Below are 15,604 nucleotides of genomic sequence, written 5' to 3' on the forward strand. Positions count from 1 at the left end.
TAATATTGGATATAGATATGGAAAAAAATAAACATTGATTCCTACTTCACATCATATCCCAAAACTAATTTGAGCATACAGTGTTAGAGCCTGATCCACAGAGGGGACAGCTTGACACAGAATACAGAGCTTGTGCAGGGTGGGGACTGTACTGGTGTTGGAGCTTGAAACTTGATCTTCAGTTTGCTGAACTCTCCCAATAAAATCCTAAACCTAGATCAAGTTCTCAGGCTGCTTTCTGTGCTTTTACATCTGTGCACCTGAGCCTTGACACAAATTTATGATTTCTAATTGTTAGGCCTTCAATATTTGTTTTAAAGATTTTATTTATTTATTTGTTTATTTATTTATTTGACACACACACAGAGAGAGAGAGAGAGAGAGAGAGAGAGAGAGGCAGAGACACAGGCAAAGGGAGAAGCAGGCTCCATGCAGGGAGCCCAATGTGGGACTCAATCCAGGGACTTCAGGATCACCCTGAGCCCATGGCAGGCGCTAAACCGCTAAGCCACCCAGGGATCCCCTAGGCCTTCAATATTGCAGGAATTTTTATCCTTGTTGTTGGTCGGTTTTATCTTGAATTCCCTCAATACATACTCCAAATCTTCACTTCATTCCTCAATACCCATTTCTTTCATTTACAAGAATGAATTTACCTCCTCCTTCACTGAGAACTTTGACAGTGAAGCATATACTTCCTCCACTCTGTCTCAACCTCACTCTAAAGTCAGCCAGCCGACTAGCCAAACATATGGAGTTATTAATCCAATTGCTTTCTTGAAATGTCTTCCCAGATGTTTCATAAGTACTTCAGGCTACATTAATTTCTCCCACCTTCCCAGTCCTTCCATTCTGTATTGCTTATACCCCCAAAATTCTGCCAATCATTCTCACTACCTTTTCCCTTCACTTTTCACATTCAAACACTCATTGAATTCTACCAATTTTAAATACTAAATGTTTTTTAAACCATTTCTCTTCATTTTCTACAACTGCTCCTCTCTCCCAGACCCTCATCATGTCTCATCAGAGCTATTTCAGCAGCCTTCTGACTCATCCAACTTCTTGTAGTCCCTCTTTTAAGTGGCCCTGTCCAGGATAATTTTTTATGAATTCAAGTTGGATAATGCCACTTTTCCCCTTGGAGCCTTCCAGTGACTCTCCCTTGCCTATGAAATAGAGCTCAGGCTCCTTCATATGAAGGCAAACCTTTTATTATCTGACCTATCTCTGTCTCTCCTGCTTCACCTTCACTTATCCTCAAAATATATTTTACTTGTTTACTTGTTGGTATATTTATTCAAAGTGTTTCCTTTTTTCTGCTTAGAACATTCTTCTCTCCTTCCTTATCACCTGCTTATCCTCCTCCAAGATTTAGTTTGAATGCTTCCAGAATTTACCCTCAGTAAGAGATAAGTCCTCTGCTGAGGACCTATGTGCTCCCATTGACACCCTGTATATCCTGAATCATAGCATGTTTCATATAGTATTAAAAATGATCTGTTTCAGAGGCACCTGGATGGCTCAATTAAGCGGCCAACTCTTGATTTTGGCTCAGGTCATGATCTCATGGTCATGAGATGGAGCCTGGCGTTGAGCTCCATGATCAGAGCAGATTCTGCCTGAGGATTCTCTTTGCCTCTTCCTCTACCCATCCCTCCTCCCACTCTCTTACTCCCTCTCTCTATAAAAGAAATAAATAAACCTTTTTAAAAAATGATCTATTTCAGTGTCTCTTTCCACTACTAAAATCATTTTGAGAACAGGAACCAGGTCTTGCTTGTGTTTGTATACTTATCACCTAGCATACAATGTACTCAATAAATATTTATTTTTCATGTTTGCCCACTCTAGACCCATAACACATTATCAGGCCTTATAGAGTATGTCCTCAATAAATATCTGATGAATATATAAAGGAATTGTTGATTTAGTAATTTATTGGATAGGCACAAGGAAAACAGAATTTGAGATGACTGATACTTTTCATATAAGTGACTGAGAGAATGGTGATGTCATTAAATGAAAATGGAAACATGGAGAAACTAGTTTCAAGATAAATATAATGCCATTGCTTTCACATGAATTGCTTTGGGAAGTTATGACAAGACATCCCTTCACAGCTTTCTGGTAAATAGTGGATCAGATCAGCAGTTTTAGAGAGCACTAGGGGCTAGATGAATCTATTTAGAAATCATAATTGAAAATACAGCGATGTGGCAAGAATCACTAGAAAGTGCTAAGTGGGGGGAGAAGAAAGAAAAAGCGCAGACTCTTGAGGAATGTCTGCACTTTTAAGGGGAAGGAAGAAGAAGTGTTCCCAGTAAAAGAATCTGAGTAGAAGCCTCCTAAAACTGGAAGACCAGTCTTGATAACATACTATGATGTCCAAGGTAAAAAGTTGTAAGAAAGGAGTCAATTGAAGTGAAGTGATCTAGTAAAAAGACTGCTGAAAGAGAAAAGGCCACCAGATTTGTTCTTTAAAAAATAGTTTTAGGGATCCCTGGGTGGCGCAACGGTTTGGCGCCTGCCTTTGGCCCAGGGCGCGATCCTGGAGACCCAGGATCGAATCCCACATCGGGCTCCTGGTGCATGGAGCCTGCTTCTCCCTCTGCCTGTGTCTCTGCCTCTCTCTCTCTGTCTGTGACTATCATAAATATAAATAAAAAAAAAAATTTTTTTTAAAAATAGTTTTAGTAGGTATGTCTTTTAAAATTGATTACTATTTTCTAGAAGTTTGGCAGAGAAGCGAAAGAGAGAGGAGATGATAATGTAAAGGAGATGGTAAAGGTTTTGTTTTTTAGTTTAAAAAATACATGCCTATTAGAAGAAATGAAAACATTCAGAAGCATATAAATTAAATTATAAAAGCTATTCCCTCAGTCACTCTATTTCTGCCTCTCAGGTTTGGTGTATATTCATGAATAACTTTAAAAATATTTTTATGTATTTTTGTTTTTACAAAAATGAGGTCATATTGTATATTCCATTATTGCAAATTGCTTGCTTATTTGCTTTGTTTGTTTGTTTCCTTTTATGTCATGAAGTTTATTTGTATGTCATGAAGTTTCTCCACAATAGTATAGAGAAATCCCTCATTCTTTTTAGTGACTGAATAGTGTTCCTTATAATGGGTGTACCAAGTTTATGGGGTTTTTTTTACTCATTCTTCTATTGAATGATATTTGCTTCAGTTTTCCCCTATTACAAGTAGTTCTGTAATGACCATCCTTGAACAGATATTCTCATGCTGTTGTTTATCTAATTCTATAGGATAACTTCTTAAAAGCAGAATTGTTAGGAGGTAGATGCATTTTTGTTTTGTGTTGACAAATCACTCACCAAAAAGCTATACCAATTTTCAGTTTGTCCAATAATGTATTACAATGCTCTTGTCCCTGCACCCTCACTGACACTAAGTATTATACTTTCCCACCTAAGAGAAGAGTTTCTGGTTTTAGGTTTAGGTTTTAATTTTTAATGGAAAGTCTGATTTTCTTTGTAATCCTAGGAAAGAATCCAATTGAGAGGAGGAGTTTGTAAATTATAAGAAAAGGAAGTAATTGACAGGCCATAGTCACAAAGGGCATAGGTCAGTTATATCAAGAGTATGAATAAAAGGTAAGATTTTCTTCTGAGACATTAGAAGAAGAATAGTAGATAAATAAAGATGGAAATGAATGCAAGGAAAGAAGAAGTTTTTATGTAGTCATCTATGTTCTAGAGAAATTAGAAGCCAAGTTCCTTATTGTGATAGAGGATTGGGCTTAGAATAAAGATCTAGAAAGGCTTCTATGTAAAATTGGGTAAAGAAGCAGGTAGCAATCAGTATTGGCAGTGATCAGTATTGGCTAGTATTGGGAGCTTAGCTGAGCTGAAAATGAAGGAATTTAGGGGAATCAATAGTCTGGGTCACCATTAACTTTTGTATAAGAACAAACAGATCCCTGTTCAGCAGGGAGTCTGCTTCTGCCTCTCCCTCTGTTCCTCCCCCAGCTTGTGCAGGTGCCTCCACTCACATGCTCGCACTCTCTCTCTCTCTCTCTCAAATAAATAAAATATTAAAAAAAAAAAAAAAAAGAACAAGCCTCTGGGGGCCTCTGGGTGGCTCAGTCAGTTAAGCGTCTGACTCTTAATTTCCACTCAGGTTAGGATCTCAGAGTTGTGGGATCGAACCCCACTATGGGCTCCATGCTCAGTCGGTAAGGAGTCTTCTTGGGATACTTTCTCTCCCTCTCCCTTTGTCCCTCCCTGCCCCCAATAATCTCTCTCAAAAAAAAAAAAAAAAGAACAAGCGGAGATATAATCCCTGGATTTACCTGCATTTGGAGCACCTAGGTTTAGGTAAATTTATCTTACATTCACAGTGAGTAGTTTTATTCTTTTCCTTTTCCTGTCCCATGAATACAAGTTATATGAGCTAATGCACACATCCACTGGTGATTCCCTATGGGAAAGTGATCCCTGAGATCTGGTAAAAAATTGTAAAGCATGTAAATTTAATACACTGTATTATGCCCATATAAAGCCATACTGCTAATAGTTTTTGTTTCTTTATAACATTCTGAACATAAAGCCAATTCATTTCTTGGTTTTTATTAATAAATTATATGAGCAAGCATTATTAAAAATTCTGATCAATATAAACCAAAAGCCCAATGGCTTTGATGGGTGTACATGATTTGAATCCTAGTCAAGAACCACCTGAGATTAGTAATGAATCCAGTAATACTCTGTCAGCTTATTCTTATTCTTATTTATTTCTACAGATATTCTGGTTATTATTCTTATCTGTCAGCTTATCACCTCTGCTTCTGGAGAGTTTAAATGTCTTAATATTTAGACTCTATGAGTAAATCTCTCTCTCTCTCTCTCTCTCTCTCTCTCTCTCTTTTTTTTTTCCTATTTACTTTAGCTCTCACATTGTTTTGGGGTATGGAAAAGACAAAACCAAAGTGTCCTGAGTCTGTGGTGAATTAAAATGTAAAGGAAGAAGCTGGGATATGTCATTGAACATTTGTCCCTAAAAAACAAAATGTTAAAAAAAATAAATAAATAAAAATAAAAATAAATTTAAAAAATAAAAAAATGAAAAACAAAATGTTATAAGAGGAAATGTGTTAATGGTGGGAACACAGTTTATTAGAGAGAAAAACATATGTACATGTGTTTATTTTCATTAAAATTCCTTTTATTCCATATTTGCCTTGCTGACTTTATAATGAAATTATGTGAGGACAGGGACCAATTATTCCACATACACCATTGTACTGCTTCTTACGTACTCTAGGCACATAATAAATACTGTAACAATTGAAAATGAGAAACACAAATGCATTTTGAAGCAAATTGGTGATATTTTAATCCCTAATGTTCAATTTTAGTACTTGGAAACATTTTAGCTATGCAAGTCTTGTTTTAGCATACTTTTTATTTCTACAGATATTCTGGTTCTTAGTCATACTCTGTGGCTTTATTAGCAGTTTCATGGGTCTGAGTCTCATTTCCCGAACTCCAAATATAAGCTTTTTGAGGATAAAGACAATTTCTTCTCCAAAATTATTGTGAAAAGATACAAAATAGACCTTTGGTAACTTACTCAAATTATACTTCAATAAAAAATAAGAAGAAAAAGAAAGCTCTTACTGCCATGAATTACATTTCAACTCATGCTGAATTTATATGCCTTCATATAATCATCCACCTCCCATCTATGCTCTCTATAGCTCATTCATGTTTATTCTTTTTAGTTTATTGAAGTCAAAATGTGATGGCTGGCTGCTGGGACCATCATCATCCATCAAAAAATACCAAGAGTCCACAAGCAGTGTTGAGAATAGAAGGGAAAAGAAGACAGTTGGGTTTCAACCACATACAGAAGATGATACAGGCATGATATGGACATGTCAAAAGAAAGATACATATCAACCCCTAAGAGGTAAACTTAACATCTCTAAGTAGCAAAAGGAGAAGCTCTTCTGGGGCCAGTGGTTGCTGGTGGGTGCTAGCCATGAACTCCAGGTGATTTATGCAACCTTAACAAGAGTTAAGTTTATTACCAATTGACATGTGCATGCAAGGCCTCAGGTGGCATATCTGTTAGATCACTGAATCACATCAGCCTTTCTCTTAATATACTGTTATAAGAAACTGTCCAATTTGTCCCTCTTTGCAAGCAGCAAACTGTAAGGATGATTCAATCATAAATGTAGTTATAGACACAAAATAATGTTCAAATTGAGTAAAGAAGACAGGAAATTGAATATAAATTTCTGCTAAGAGAGTAAACTCCAACAACTACAGTTAATTCTCAAATAACTAGAAATATGGGAAGGGTGGAGGAGAGGACATAGACAATTCTACATTGTGGCTAAAATAGAACTTCATAAGTCTGAAATATATATTGCCTAGCAGTCTTTTAAGTGCCAGCGATTCTTCCTATTTTAGATGTCACAGATTTTTTTTTAAAGATTTTAAGTAATCTCCACACCCATTGTGGGGCCCAGACACAAGCTTAAGATTAAGAGTCACATGCTCCACCAACTGAGCCAGCCAGGTGCCCCAGAGGCCACAGATATTTTAAAAGAAATCAATTATAAAATAACTGTGAAACATTGAGCTAAGTGGTCAAATTTAATTGTGTTTCCTGATTGTTTCTGGAGTGGCTTATGGCTTAACCTCTCCTGAAATTATCAAGGGAAGAACTTCACAGAATGTAGCAAGTCTGAGCTTCATTGTCCAGAGAGATGTACGGAAGAAAGAGCCACAAAAAATCTTGGAGCACTGTCTGCTCACACTTCTTTCCAAGGTATCTCTCTTATCTGTTCACAACCATTAACCCTGACATCCTTCTTTTTTTTAATTTTTTTTTAATTTAAGTTTTAGGTAGTTAACATACAGTGCAGTATAGTATTGGCTTCTAGAGTTTCTACTAGTGATGAAACTAGTGATTCATCACTAGTAGAAACAGTGATGAACTAGATGAAACATCAAGGATTCATCGCTTACGTACAACACCCAGTGCTCATCACAGTGCCTTCCTTAATGCCCATCACTGATCTAAACCATTCCCTACCCACCTCCCCCAGTTGGCGTTCTCTGCCTAAGAGTCACTTATGGTTTATCTCCCTGTCTCCTTCCTCCCTGCCTTTCCCATATATTCATCTGTTTTCATTCTTAAATTCCACATATGAGTGAAATCATATGGTATTTGTTTTTCTCTGACTGACTTATTTCATTTAGCATAATACACTCCTAGCTCCATCCACGTATTTACCTGTTTTTTTTTTTTACTGGGCTTACACCTGCCCACCTCTGGAGTTAAGGAACCAAGTTTTCATGATCTCTCTAGGAACTCTTCCATTTATTTGTGTGAAAAATGGGCAATGCCTTATTAGAAGATCTTGTATACAACTGTCTCATCACCTGCTATCTTTGTCATGATTTTTGGTTTTAATTATGGTTAATCTAGAAATTGTTTAATCTTCTCCCAAATAATTGAGAGATGCTAATTAGTCCAAGCCTCAGAAGAGAAACTACCCACATTTTGAAACAAAAACAAGTATATTTTATTTGACATGAGGTAGAAGTTCTGCAGACCTCCAGTGCATTAGGACAACTTAGAACTTTTGTCTTTATAGACTTTGCTACCGGAAACAAAAATGAGATTGAGGAGACTTCATATCTTTTTTTAATAATAAATGTATTTTTTATTGGTGTTCAATTTGCCAACATACAGAATAACACCCAGTGCTCATCCCGTCAAGTGCCCCCCTCAGTGCCCGCCAACCGGTCACCCCCACCCACCGCCCTCCTCCCCTTCCACCACCCCTAGTTCATTTCCCAGAGTTAGGAATCTTCCATGTTCTGGAGGAGATGGGAAACTCGTACTCTCTTCATAGTCATTGCACTTTGGAGAATAGAGAACCAATCAAAATGGTGTGGTGGTTACACTGCAAGTCTTAACATAGTTTTCTTTTAACTTGTCAACAAATTTGTGTTGTGTGCCAACACTAAAATAAAATGGCAAAATGAGAAAAATATAGTATAATAGCAAAGGGACAAATGACTTGTGTTATTGGTTAAGACCACAGCCACATTAGAAGCCTGCAGTTGAAAAGGCACTTTGAGAAAGGTACCATCAGGCCAGCCCTTACAGTGGTGAAAGTTAATCTCTCCCGGGTCCAGCTACGGAAGCTATAAGCTTGGAAAGGGCTTGTGTCCAAAAAAAATCAATTTCTAATTTGAAACAAAATCATTTTTGACTAACAGGGGTTCAGAACCCATTACTTTTTGCTGTATAGTCTGCTGACATTTCAGCACTTTCTGTTGTGCACAATGAATCCTAATAGTCATTTTATAATGTTGCTATACCAATCAATTTAACCAAGACAAAGCTGTTACAATTCTGCAAAGTTTTCAGGAACAGTTTTCACTCATGGTTTTATTTTTTTCATTAGCTTTTATCCTTTTTTTTTTTTTTTTTTTTTTTTTTGTGGGGAAAGATTGAGTGTTGCAGTGAAAAAAAATAGAAACTCTCTCATCTTTTTAAGAGAGTTTTGTTTTAAGGTGTTCACAAGAATAACTTTTTTTTTTCTACTTATAAGAAAGCCTGTCATGTAAGGAGTGCCTGGGTGGCTCAATAGGTTAAGCATCCAGCTCTTGATGTCAGCTCAGGTCATGATCTCAGGATCACAAGTTCAAGCCCCACATCGAGCTCTGAGATGAGCTTGGAGCCTTCTTAAGATTCCCTCTGCCCCTCTCTGCCCTGTTAACACACTCACATTTTCTCTCTCTCTCTTTTTCTCTCTCTCCCTCTCTCCCCTTCTTTCTCTTTATTTAAAGAAAAAGAAAAAAAAAAAGACTGTCATGTATTTTTCTCTTCTTTTATGCTAATATGGAGCCATTGGCAAAATTACAGTATACCTGATCACCGAGGAGCTGAAGTTGCCCCTTGAAGTCATTCTGCCCATTATAGAGCTGGTATGCAGATTACAGGACAGGGCAGTTACTGCATTGGCATTTACGGTGGCACCCAACCAGATGGGAGTCAGGCTTTTCAAGGTGTGCTGCAAAGGGTTTGGACACCCTGTTTATCATAAGGCCAGTGACCTAGCCCTAATAACCTCAGTCACACTGTTTGGTTTGCGTGTCCTTAATTGCTTTCTTTTCTTTAGTGTGTCTAAATTTTTTAACATACTTTTCTTCTTTGTTTCTTGTGTTGTCTTTAATCATGAAGTACCACATAGGATATTTACTGCAGGACCGTTAATCTTTATTATCAGTCTCTTCATCTACCTTTTTCTATCCTCCTCATCATTCTGCCAACTTTATTGATACTAAATGTATTAAAAAAAAAAAAAAAAGATCTGACTCTTGTCTCAAGAAAGAACCTTGAGATCATACAGTATTGCCAGAATTACACTTAAAATATTACACTGAAAATATTGTTTTTCAATCATCAATGCTTGTAATAGTCTATTTTAGTTGCCTTTATTGAGCTATGTGGAACAAGGAGACATTACTTAGGAAAATATAAACTTGAGTCAAGAACTTTTAAGCCAAACGCACAAATCTGGAAACACTGTTCATTCCTTTTTTCCTCCCTACTCAGCAGTGTGTTTTTTTTCTCTCCCAGCTTGCCTGAATCACCCTTTTCTTATCAATCACTGATTCCCTTTCATGAGAGCCCTTGAAGCTGAGGGCATTTTTTTCTGTGTTGCTGACAGGCTAACAGAGGCCATGAGGCCACTGAGCAGACATGTTTCAGAATCGAAATGTTAGACCTCAGGGCTTGGCATTGACCACTTCTAAGTGAGGCTGTAAAGCCATGCCAAAGCCTCCTACTATGCTTAGAGCAATGCCTGTTTATTCCTTTTTCACAGATCTCTGGATCTTCTTAAAACTTTCAAGGGAGGCTGAACCTAAAGTAATTTTGATTTAACTGATGGTATTGACTACGCCCTCCATTTTGTCTTTGGGCTTTTTTAGACTATATAATATACAGCAGCTCTCACTGATTGATGGTCCCTGAGGGGCTCCCAAACACATTTTCCTTTACTGAAAGAGGATTATTATAGACTCATCTAAAATGAGAAATAATCTTTGAAGTTCCTAATTTTTCCTCTAGGTAAACCTGTGCTTGCAGTGATATCAATGTTCTGTGTAGCATAATGGACTAATATAGGTGATGTGATTAAAGAAATAAACAAGTTGGAGTATCCAAAGTATAGAAGCCATTTCCATTTTGCCTCTAAGAACACTTATTTATGTTTCTTTTGTTATTAACATCACCATCAATAATGTATGTTTAATCATTAGAAAAGGTATCACAAAATATCACCTCTGATTCCCAGAAGTCTGAGCTAAAAGATTTGTTAAAAGTTGATGTCTTTATCAACAGAACACAGAAGATAAGCATACTATAGGGCTATGAATAAACCCAGATGTGTAGGTTAAATTGTCCTGCTTAGTCCCCTTTAAAAAGGAATTCAAATGCAAGAGGCCAGCGTTAAGAGTTGAAGTTACTGTATGAAATATTGTCACTTAAACCAGAAACTCTACATTTCCCATCCTCTATAACAGAAATATCTCAAAATAGTATATAATTTACTTATTTTTTATATTTTGTATCTTCTCCCACTAGGATATGACCACTCCATATTTTACTCTTGTATCCCCATAAAAACATTGCCTAACATGTAGTAAGTACTCATTATATGTTTCTTAAATGAATTAGTATATATAGATACATTTATAAAGAGAGAAATAGATTTTTCTTTCTGTCTTTGCCCCGTTTCCCAGCCATAAAGATCTAATCAGTTAGACCTTTTGACCTCAGTACCTACTGTGATTAAGGAATACATATCCTGTCCCTTCAAAGTCCTTATTGTGATTGATTGGCAATGTCAAAGAGATGTCAGTCGAGTGTGGTCTTAAAAACAGCACTGAATCAGAATCAAGAAACCTGTCGGGTTTTTAATTTTTCTTTTATTCTGATTGAGATTTAATTTATATATGGTAAAATTAAATAGGTCTCAACGTATAGTTTGATAAACTTTGCAATTGTATATACCCATACAATTAAGATATAGTACATTTCCATTCTTCATGAAAGCTCATTCATGTTCCTTTCTAGTCATTACCCCCTAAGGCATCTCTCCTAGGTTTGTACATGGGTGCCTTCTGTATCCTCATGTGGCCTTTTCCTAAGAGCATACATTCCTAGTGTGTCTCTTTTTTTAAGGACAAAGGGTCATAATAGATTATTAAAGGTCAACTTTATGACCTCATTTAGCCTTAATTACATCTTTCAAAGTCCTATCTCCAAATGCAGTCACATTCTGAGGTATACTGAGGGTTAGGACTTCAACATTTGAATTTGGACGGGGTAGGGGAGCACAATTAAGTCTGTAACAACTACTTTTTTTCTAATCCTTATGCTTTTTATTTCTTTTTCTTATTTTATTATACTGCCTAAGACTTCTATTACAATGTAGAATAAAATGGTAAAAGTGAACTTCCATAAGGAAGTCCTGATCTCATGGGAAAGCAATCTTCTACCATTTAGTATGGTTTTAGCAGTAGGTTTATTTGTAAATGCTCTTTATCAGGTTAAGAAAGTTCCCTCCTCATTTGCTGAGAGTCATTATCATAATGTGTTGAATTTCATAGTCTTTTTGATATACCTATTGAGATGACCATGAATTTTCTTTATTCTGCAATTTGATGGATTATACTAATCTGGAAATATTGGTATATAATACTTTTCTTTGTAATGCCCTTGTTAAGGGATGGTATCAGAGTTATGCTGTGTCATAAATAAGTCAAGAGGATGTCAGCAAAAATGGTAGAGTAGGGATTTCCAGAGGTACCCACCTCGGTTCCCAGAAATAGTGAAAATACTGGCAAAACTGCCAGAATCAGCCTTAACAGAACTCTGAAAGGCAGTGAAAAATTAATAAAAATCAAGCAAATGCTTAGCCAGCAAAAAACTGAAACATGGTAGGAGAACTCTGTGGAATTTTAATTTAGCTCTATCCCATTCCCATCCCCAGCATGACAGCATTCTTGAAGTTGGCATCCTATGTTCCAAGTATGAGCATCTGTGCCAGAGGAAACAAAACAGATCTTGTTCTCAAGGAATTGTATTTGTGTCTTTCACGTGTCTATTTCCTAAAGGATTAACACAAGGTTTTTCCTAAACCTGAACTTTCTCAGAACAGAGAGGCAACCACATGTGGGATATTCCTTGCAAATATTAAAAACCAAATGAACCCACCACTGTTGCCTGAAGTAAAAAAGTAATAGTTGAAACAAAAACAATAGACACATCAAAAGCCAACAACCAAAGAACCAAAGGTGAAATGGAAAAATTCCTAAAAACACACAAACTACCAAAACTGACTCAAGAGCAATAGGAAATCTGAATAAACCCAAACAAGTAAAGTGATTAAGTCAGCAATCAAAAACTTCCCAAAAAGACAAGCCCAGGACCAGATGGCTTCACTGGTGAAATCTACCAAATATTTAAAGAATTAAAATGAATCCTTCTGGAACTCTTCCAAAAAAATAGAAGAAGGAGGAACACTTCTTCGTCCATTTCAAGCATTACTTTGATGCCAAAGCCAAAGACATCACAAGAAAACTACACACCAATATCACTCATGAATATAGATGAAAACTCCTCAATAAAATACTAACAAAACTGAATGCAGCAGCATATTAAAAGAACTACATACCATAACCAAGTGAGGTTTAGCCCAAGAATGCAAAGGTAATTCAACATACAAAAATCAATCAGTGCAATATAACGTATTAATAGACAGAAGGCCGACTCACTTGGTAGAGCATGCAGCTCTTGATCTTGGGATCATAAGTTCAAGCCCCACATTGGGCTTGGAGCCTACTTTTAAAAAAATAGAATAAAGGAGGGGAAAAGCATCCACCCAACACAGAAAAACCACTTGACAAAATCCAATACTTTTTCATGATAAAAATAATAAAGTGGAAATAGAAGGAAACTTCCTCAACATGTTAAAGAGCATATATAAAAATTCACAGCTAGAGGACACATGGGTAGCTCAGTGGTTGAGCATCTGCCTTTGGCTCAGGGCATGATTCCAGGGTCCTGAGATCTAGTCTCGCATCAGGCTACCCGCAGGGAACCTGCTTCTCCCTCTGCCTGTGTCTCTGCCTCTCTATCTGTGTCTCTCTATCTATATCTAATAAATAAATGTTAAAAAAATATATATGTATAAATTCACAGCTAATATCATATTCAATTGTAAAAGACTGAAAGTTTACCCCCTAAGATCAGGAACAAGACAAATATCCCTGCTTTTGCCACTTCTATTCAACTTTGTGCAGGAAGTTCTAGCCAGAGCAGTTAGACAAGAAAAAGAAATAAAACATATCCACATTGGAAAAGAAAAAGTTAAACTGTTTTAGCAGACAATATGATTTTATATATAGAAAATCCTAGAGGATGCACAAAAATCTCTTAGAGCTAACAAATGAATTCAGCAAAGTGGCAGGATAAAATTCAGTACTCAAATTGCTTGTATTTCTACACACTAGTAATGAACTACTGAAAAGGAAATTTTTTTAAAATTCCACTTATTTATTGATGCTTATTGATGTATTATACATCAAAACAATAAAATATCTAGCAATAATTTTTTAAGATTTTTTTAATTTGTGGGAGGGTTGGGGGAAAAGCTGACTCCCCAATGAACTAAGAACCCAATGGGGGGCTTAATCATAGAACCCAGAGATCATGACCTGAGCCAAAGACAGACGCTTAACCAACTGAGCCACCCAGGCACCCGCCATAGCAAGAGTGTAAGACTTGTACACTGAACAGTTCAAAACATTGCTGAAACAAATTAAAGAAGACCTAAATAAGCAGAAAGACATTTTGTGCTTATGGATTTAAGGACTTAATATTAAGATGTCAGTACTCCCCAACGTGATCTACAGATTGAATGCAGTCCCTGTCAAACTTCCAATATAATTTTTGCAGAAATGAAAAAACCAATTCCAGAATTCATACAGAATTACAAGGGTCCCCAAATAGTCAACATAATCTTAAAAAAGAGGATCAAAGTTGAAGTACTCATATTTCCTATCTTGAAAATTTACTACAGGGATCCCTGGGTGGCGCAGCGGTTTGGCGCCTGCCTTTGGCCCAGGGCGCGATCCTGGAGACCCGGGATCGAGTCCCACATCGGGCTCCCAGCGCATGGAGCCTGCTTCTCCCTCTGCCTGTGTCTCTGCCTCTCTCTCTCTCTCTCTCTGTGTGTGACTATCATAAATAAGTAAAAATTAAAAAAAAAAAAGAAAAGAAAATTTACTACAGAGATATAGTAAACAAAACCATCCTATACTGAGGTTATACCCATACATGGCATGAGGGTATAAGAGATCAACAGAATAGAATTGAGAATCCAGGAATAAACCCATACATCTCTGGCCAATTATTTTCAACAGAGATACCAAGACAGTTCAGCAAATGAATAGGCTTTTCAACAAATGGTGCTGAGACAACTGGATGTCTACATGCAAAAAAATGAAGTTGGAGTCTTCATTTATATACCTCATGCCATACACAAAAATTAACTCAAAATTAATCAAAGAACTAAAAATAAGGGGCACCTAGGTGGCTCAGCAGTTGAGCATCTCCCTTTGACTCAAGTTGTGATCCCAGAGTCCTAGGATCCAGTCCCACATCAGGCTCTCTGCAGGAAGCCTGTTTCTGCCTCTGCCTATGTCTCTAACTCTCTCTGTGTGTCTCTCATGACTGAATAAAATCTTTTTTAAAAAAAACTAAAAGTAAGAATGAAAACTATAAAAATATTAAGTGAAAACATTAGTGTAAATCTTCATGCTTATAGATTAGTCAGTGACTTCTTAGATATGACACCAAGAGCGCGCAAGCAACCAAAGAAAAAAATAGATAAATTTAGACTTAATGAAAAAATTTTTTGGGCAGCCTGGGTGGCTCAGCGGTTTAGCATGGCCTTCAGCCCAGAGCATGATCCTGGAGACCCGGGATCAAGTCCCACATCAGGCTCCCTGCATGGAGCCTGCTTCTCCCTCTGCCTGTGCCTCTGCCTCTCTGTCTCTCTCTCTCTCTCTATCTCTATCTCTGTCTCTCATGAATAAATAAATAATCTTTAAAAAAAATTTTTTTAATTCTGTCAAAAGAACACTATCTGTAGAATGTAAAGATAGCCCACAAAATGGGATAAAAATTTGCAAATCCTATATCTCTTATAGGTCTAGTATCTAGGATATATAAAGAACTTTTACAACTCAATAACGGGACAAACAACTCAATTAAAAACTGGGCCAAAGACTTGAATAGATTTTTCTCTTAAGAAGATATTCTAATAGCTAACAACCATATGAAAAAATGTGCAACATCACTAATTACTAGGGAAATCCAAATCAAAACCACAGTGAGACACTGTTTCATACACACTATGATTATTATAATTTTTAAAATAGAAAATATCAAGGTTGAGAGGATATGGAGAAATCAGAACCTTCATACATTGCTGGTAGGGAATTTGAAATAATAGAGCCACTATGGAAAACAGTT

At 36.7% G+C, this 15,604-nt stretch overlaps 1 protein-coding gene across 18 annotated transcripts in view; it reads left to right on the forward strand.

Moving 5' to 3' along the window:
* Positions 1-15,604, forward strand: part of KIAA1328 (KIAA1328 ortholog) — a 348,897-nt gene that overhangs the window by 273,091 nt on the left and 60,202 nt on the right. For all 18 annotated transcript variants that reach the window (XM_025996997.2, XM_072732245.1, XM_072732240.1 and 15 more), the window contains one exon: positions 5,751-5,938. In XM_025996997.2, the coding sequence (XP_025852782.1) occupies positions 5,751-5,938 (188 nt within the window). The remainder of the gene's footprint in view (positions 1-5,750; positions 5,939-15,604) is intronic.

The sequence above is a fragment of the Vulpes vulpes genome, chromosome 13 (genome assembly GCF_048418805.1).
Source record: "Vulpes vulpes isolate BD-2025 chromosome 13, VulVul3, whole genome shotgun sequence".
Classification (NCBI taxonomy): Eukaryota; Metazoa; Chordata; class Mammalia; order Carnivora; family Canidae; genus Vulpes; species Vulpes vulpes.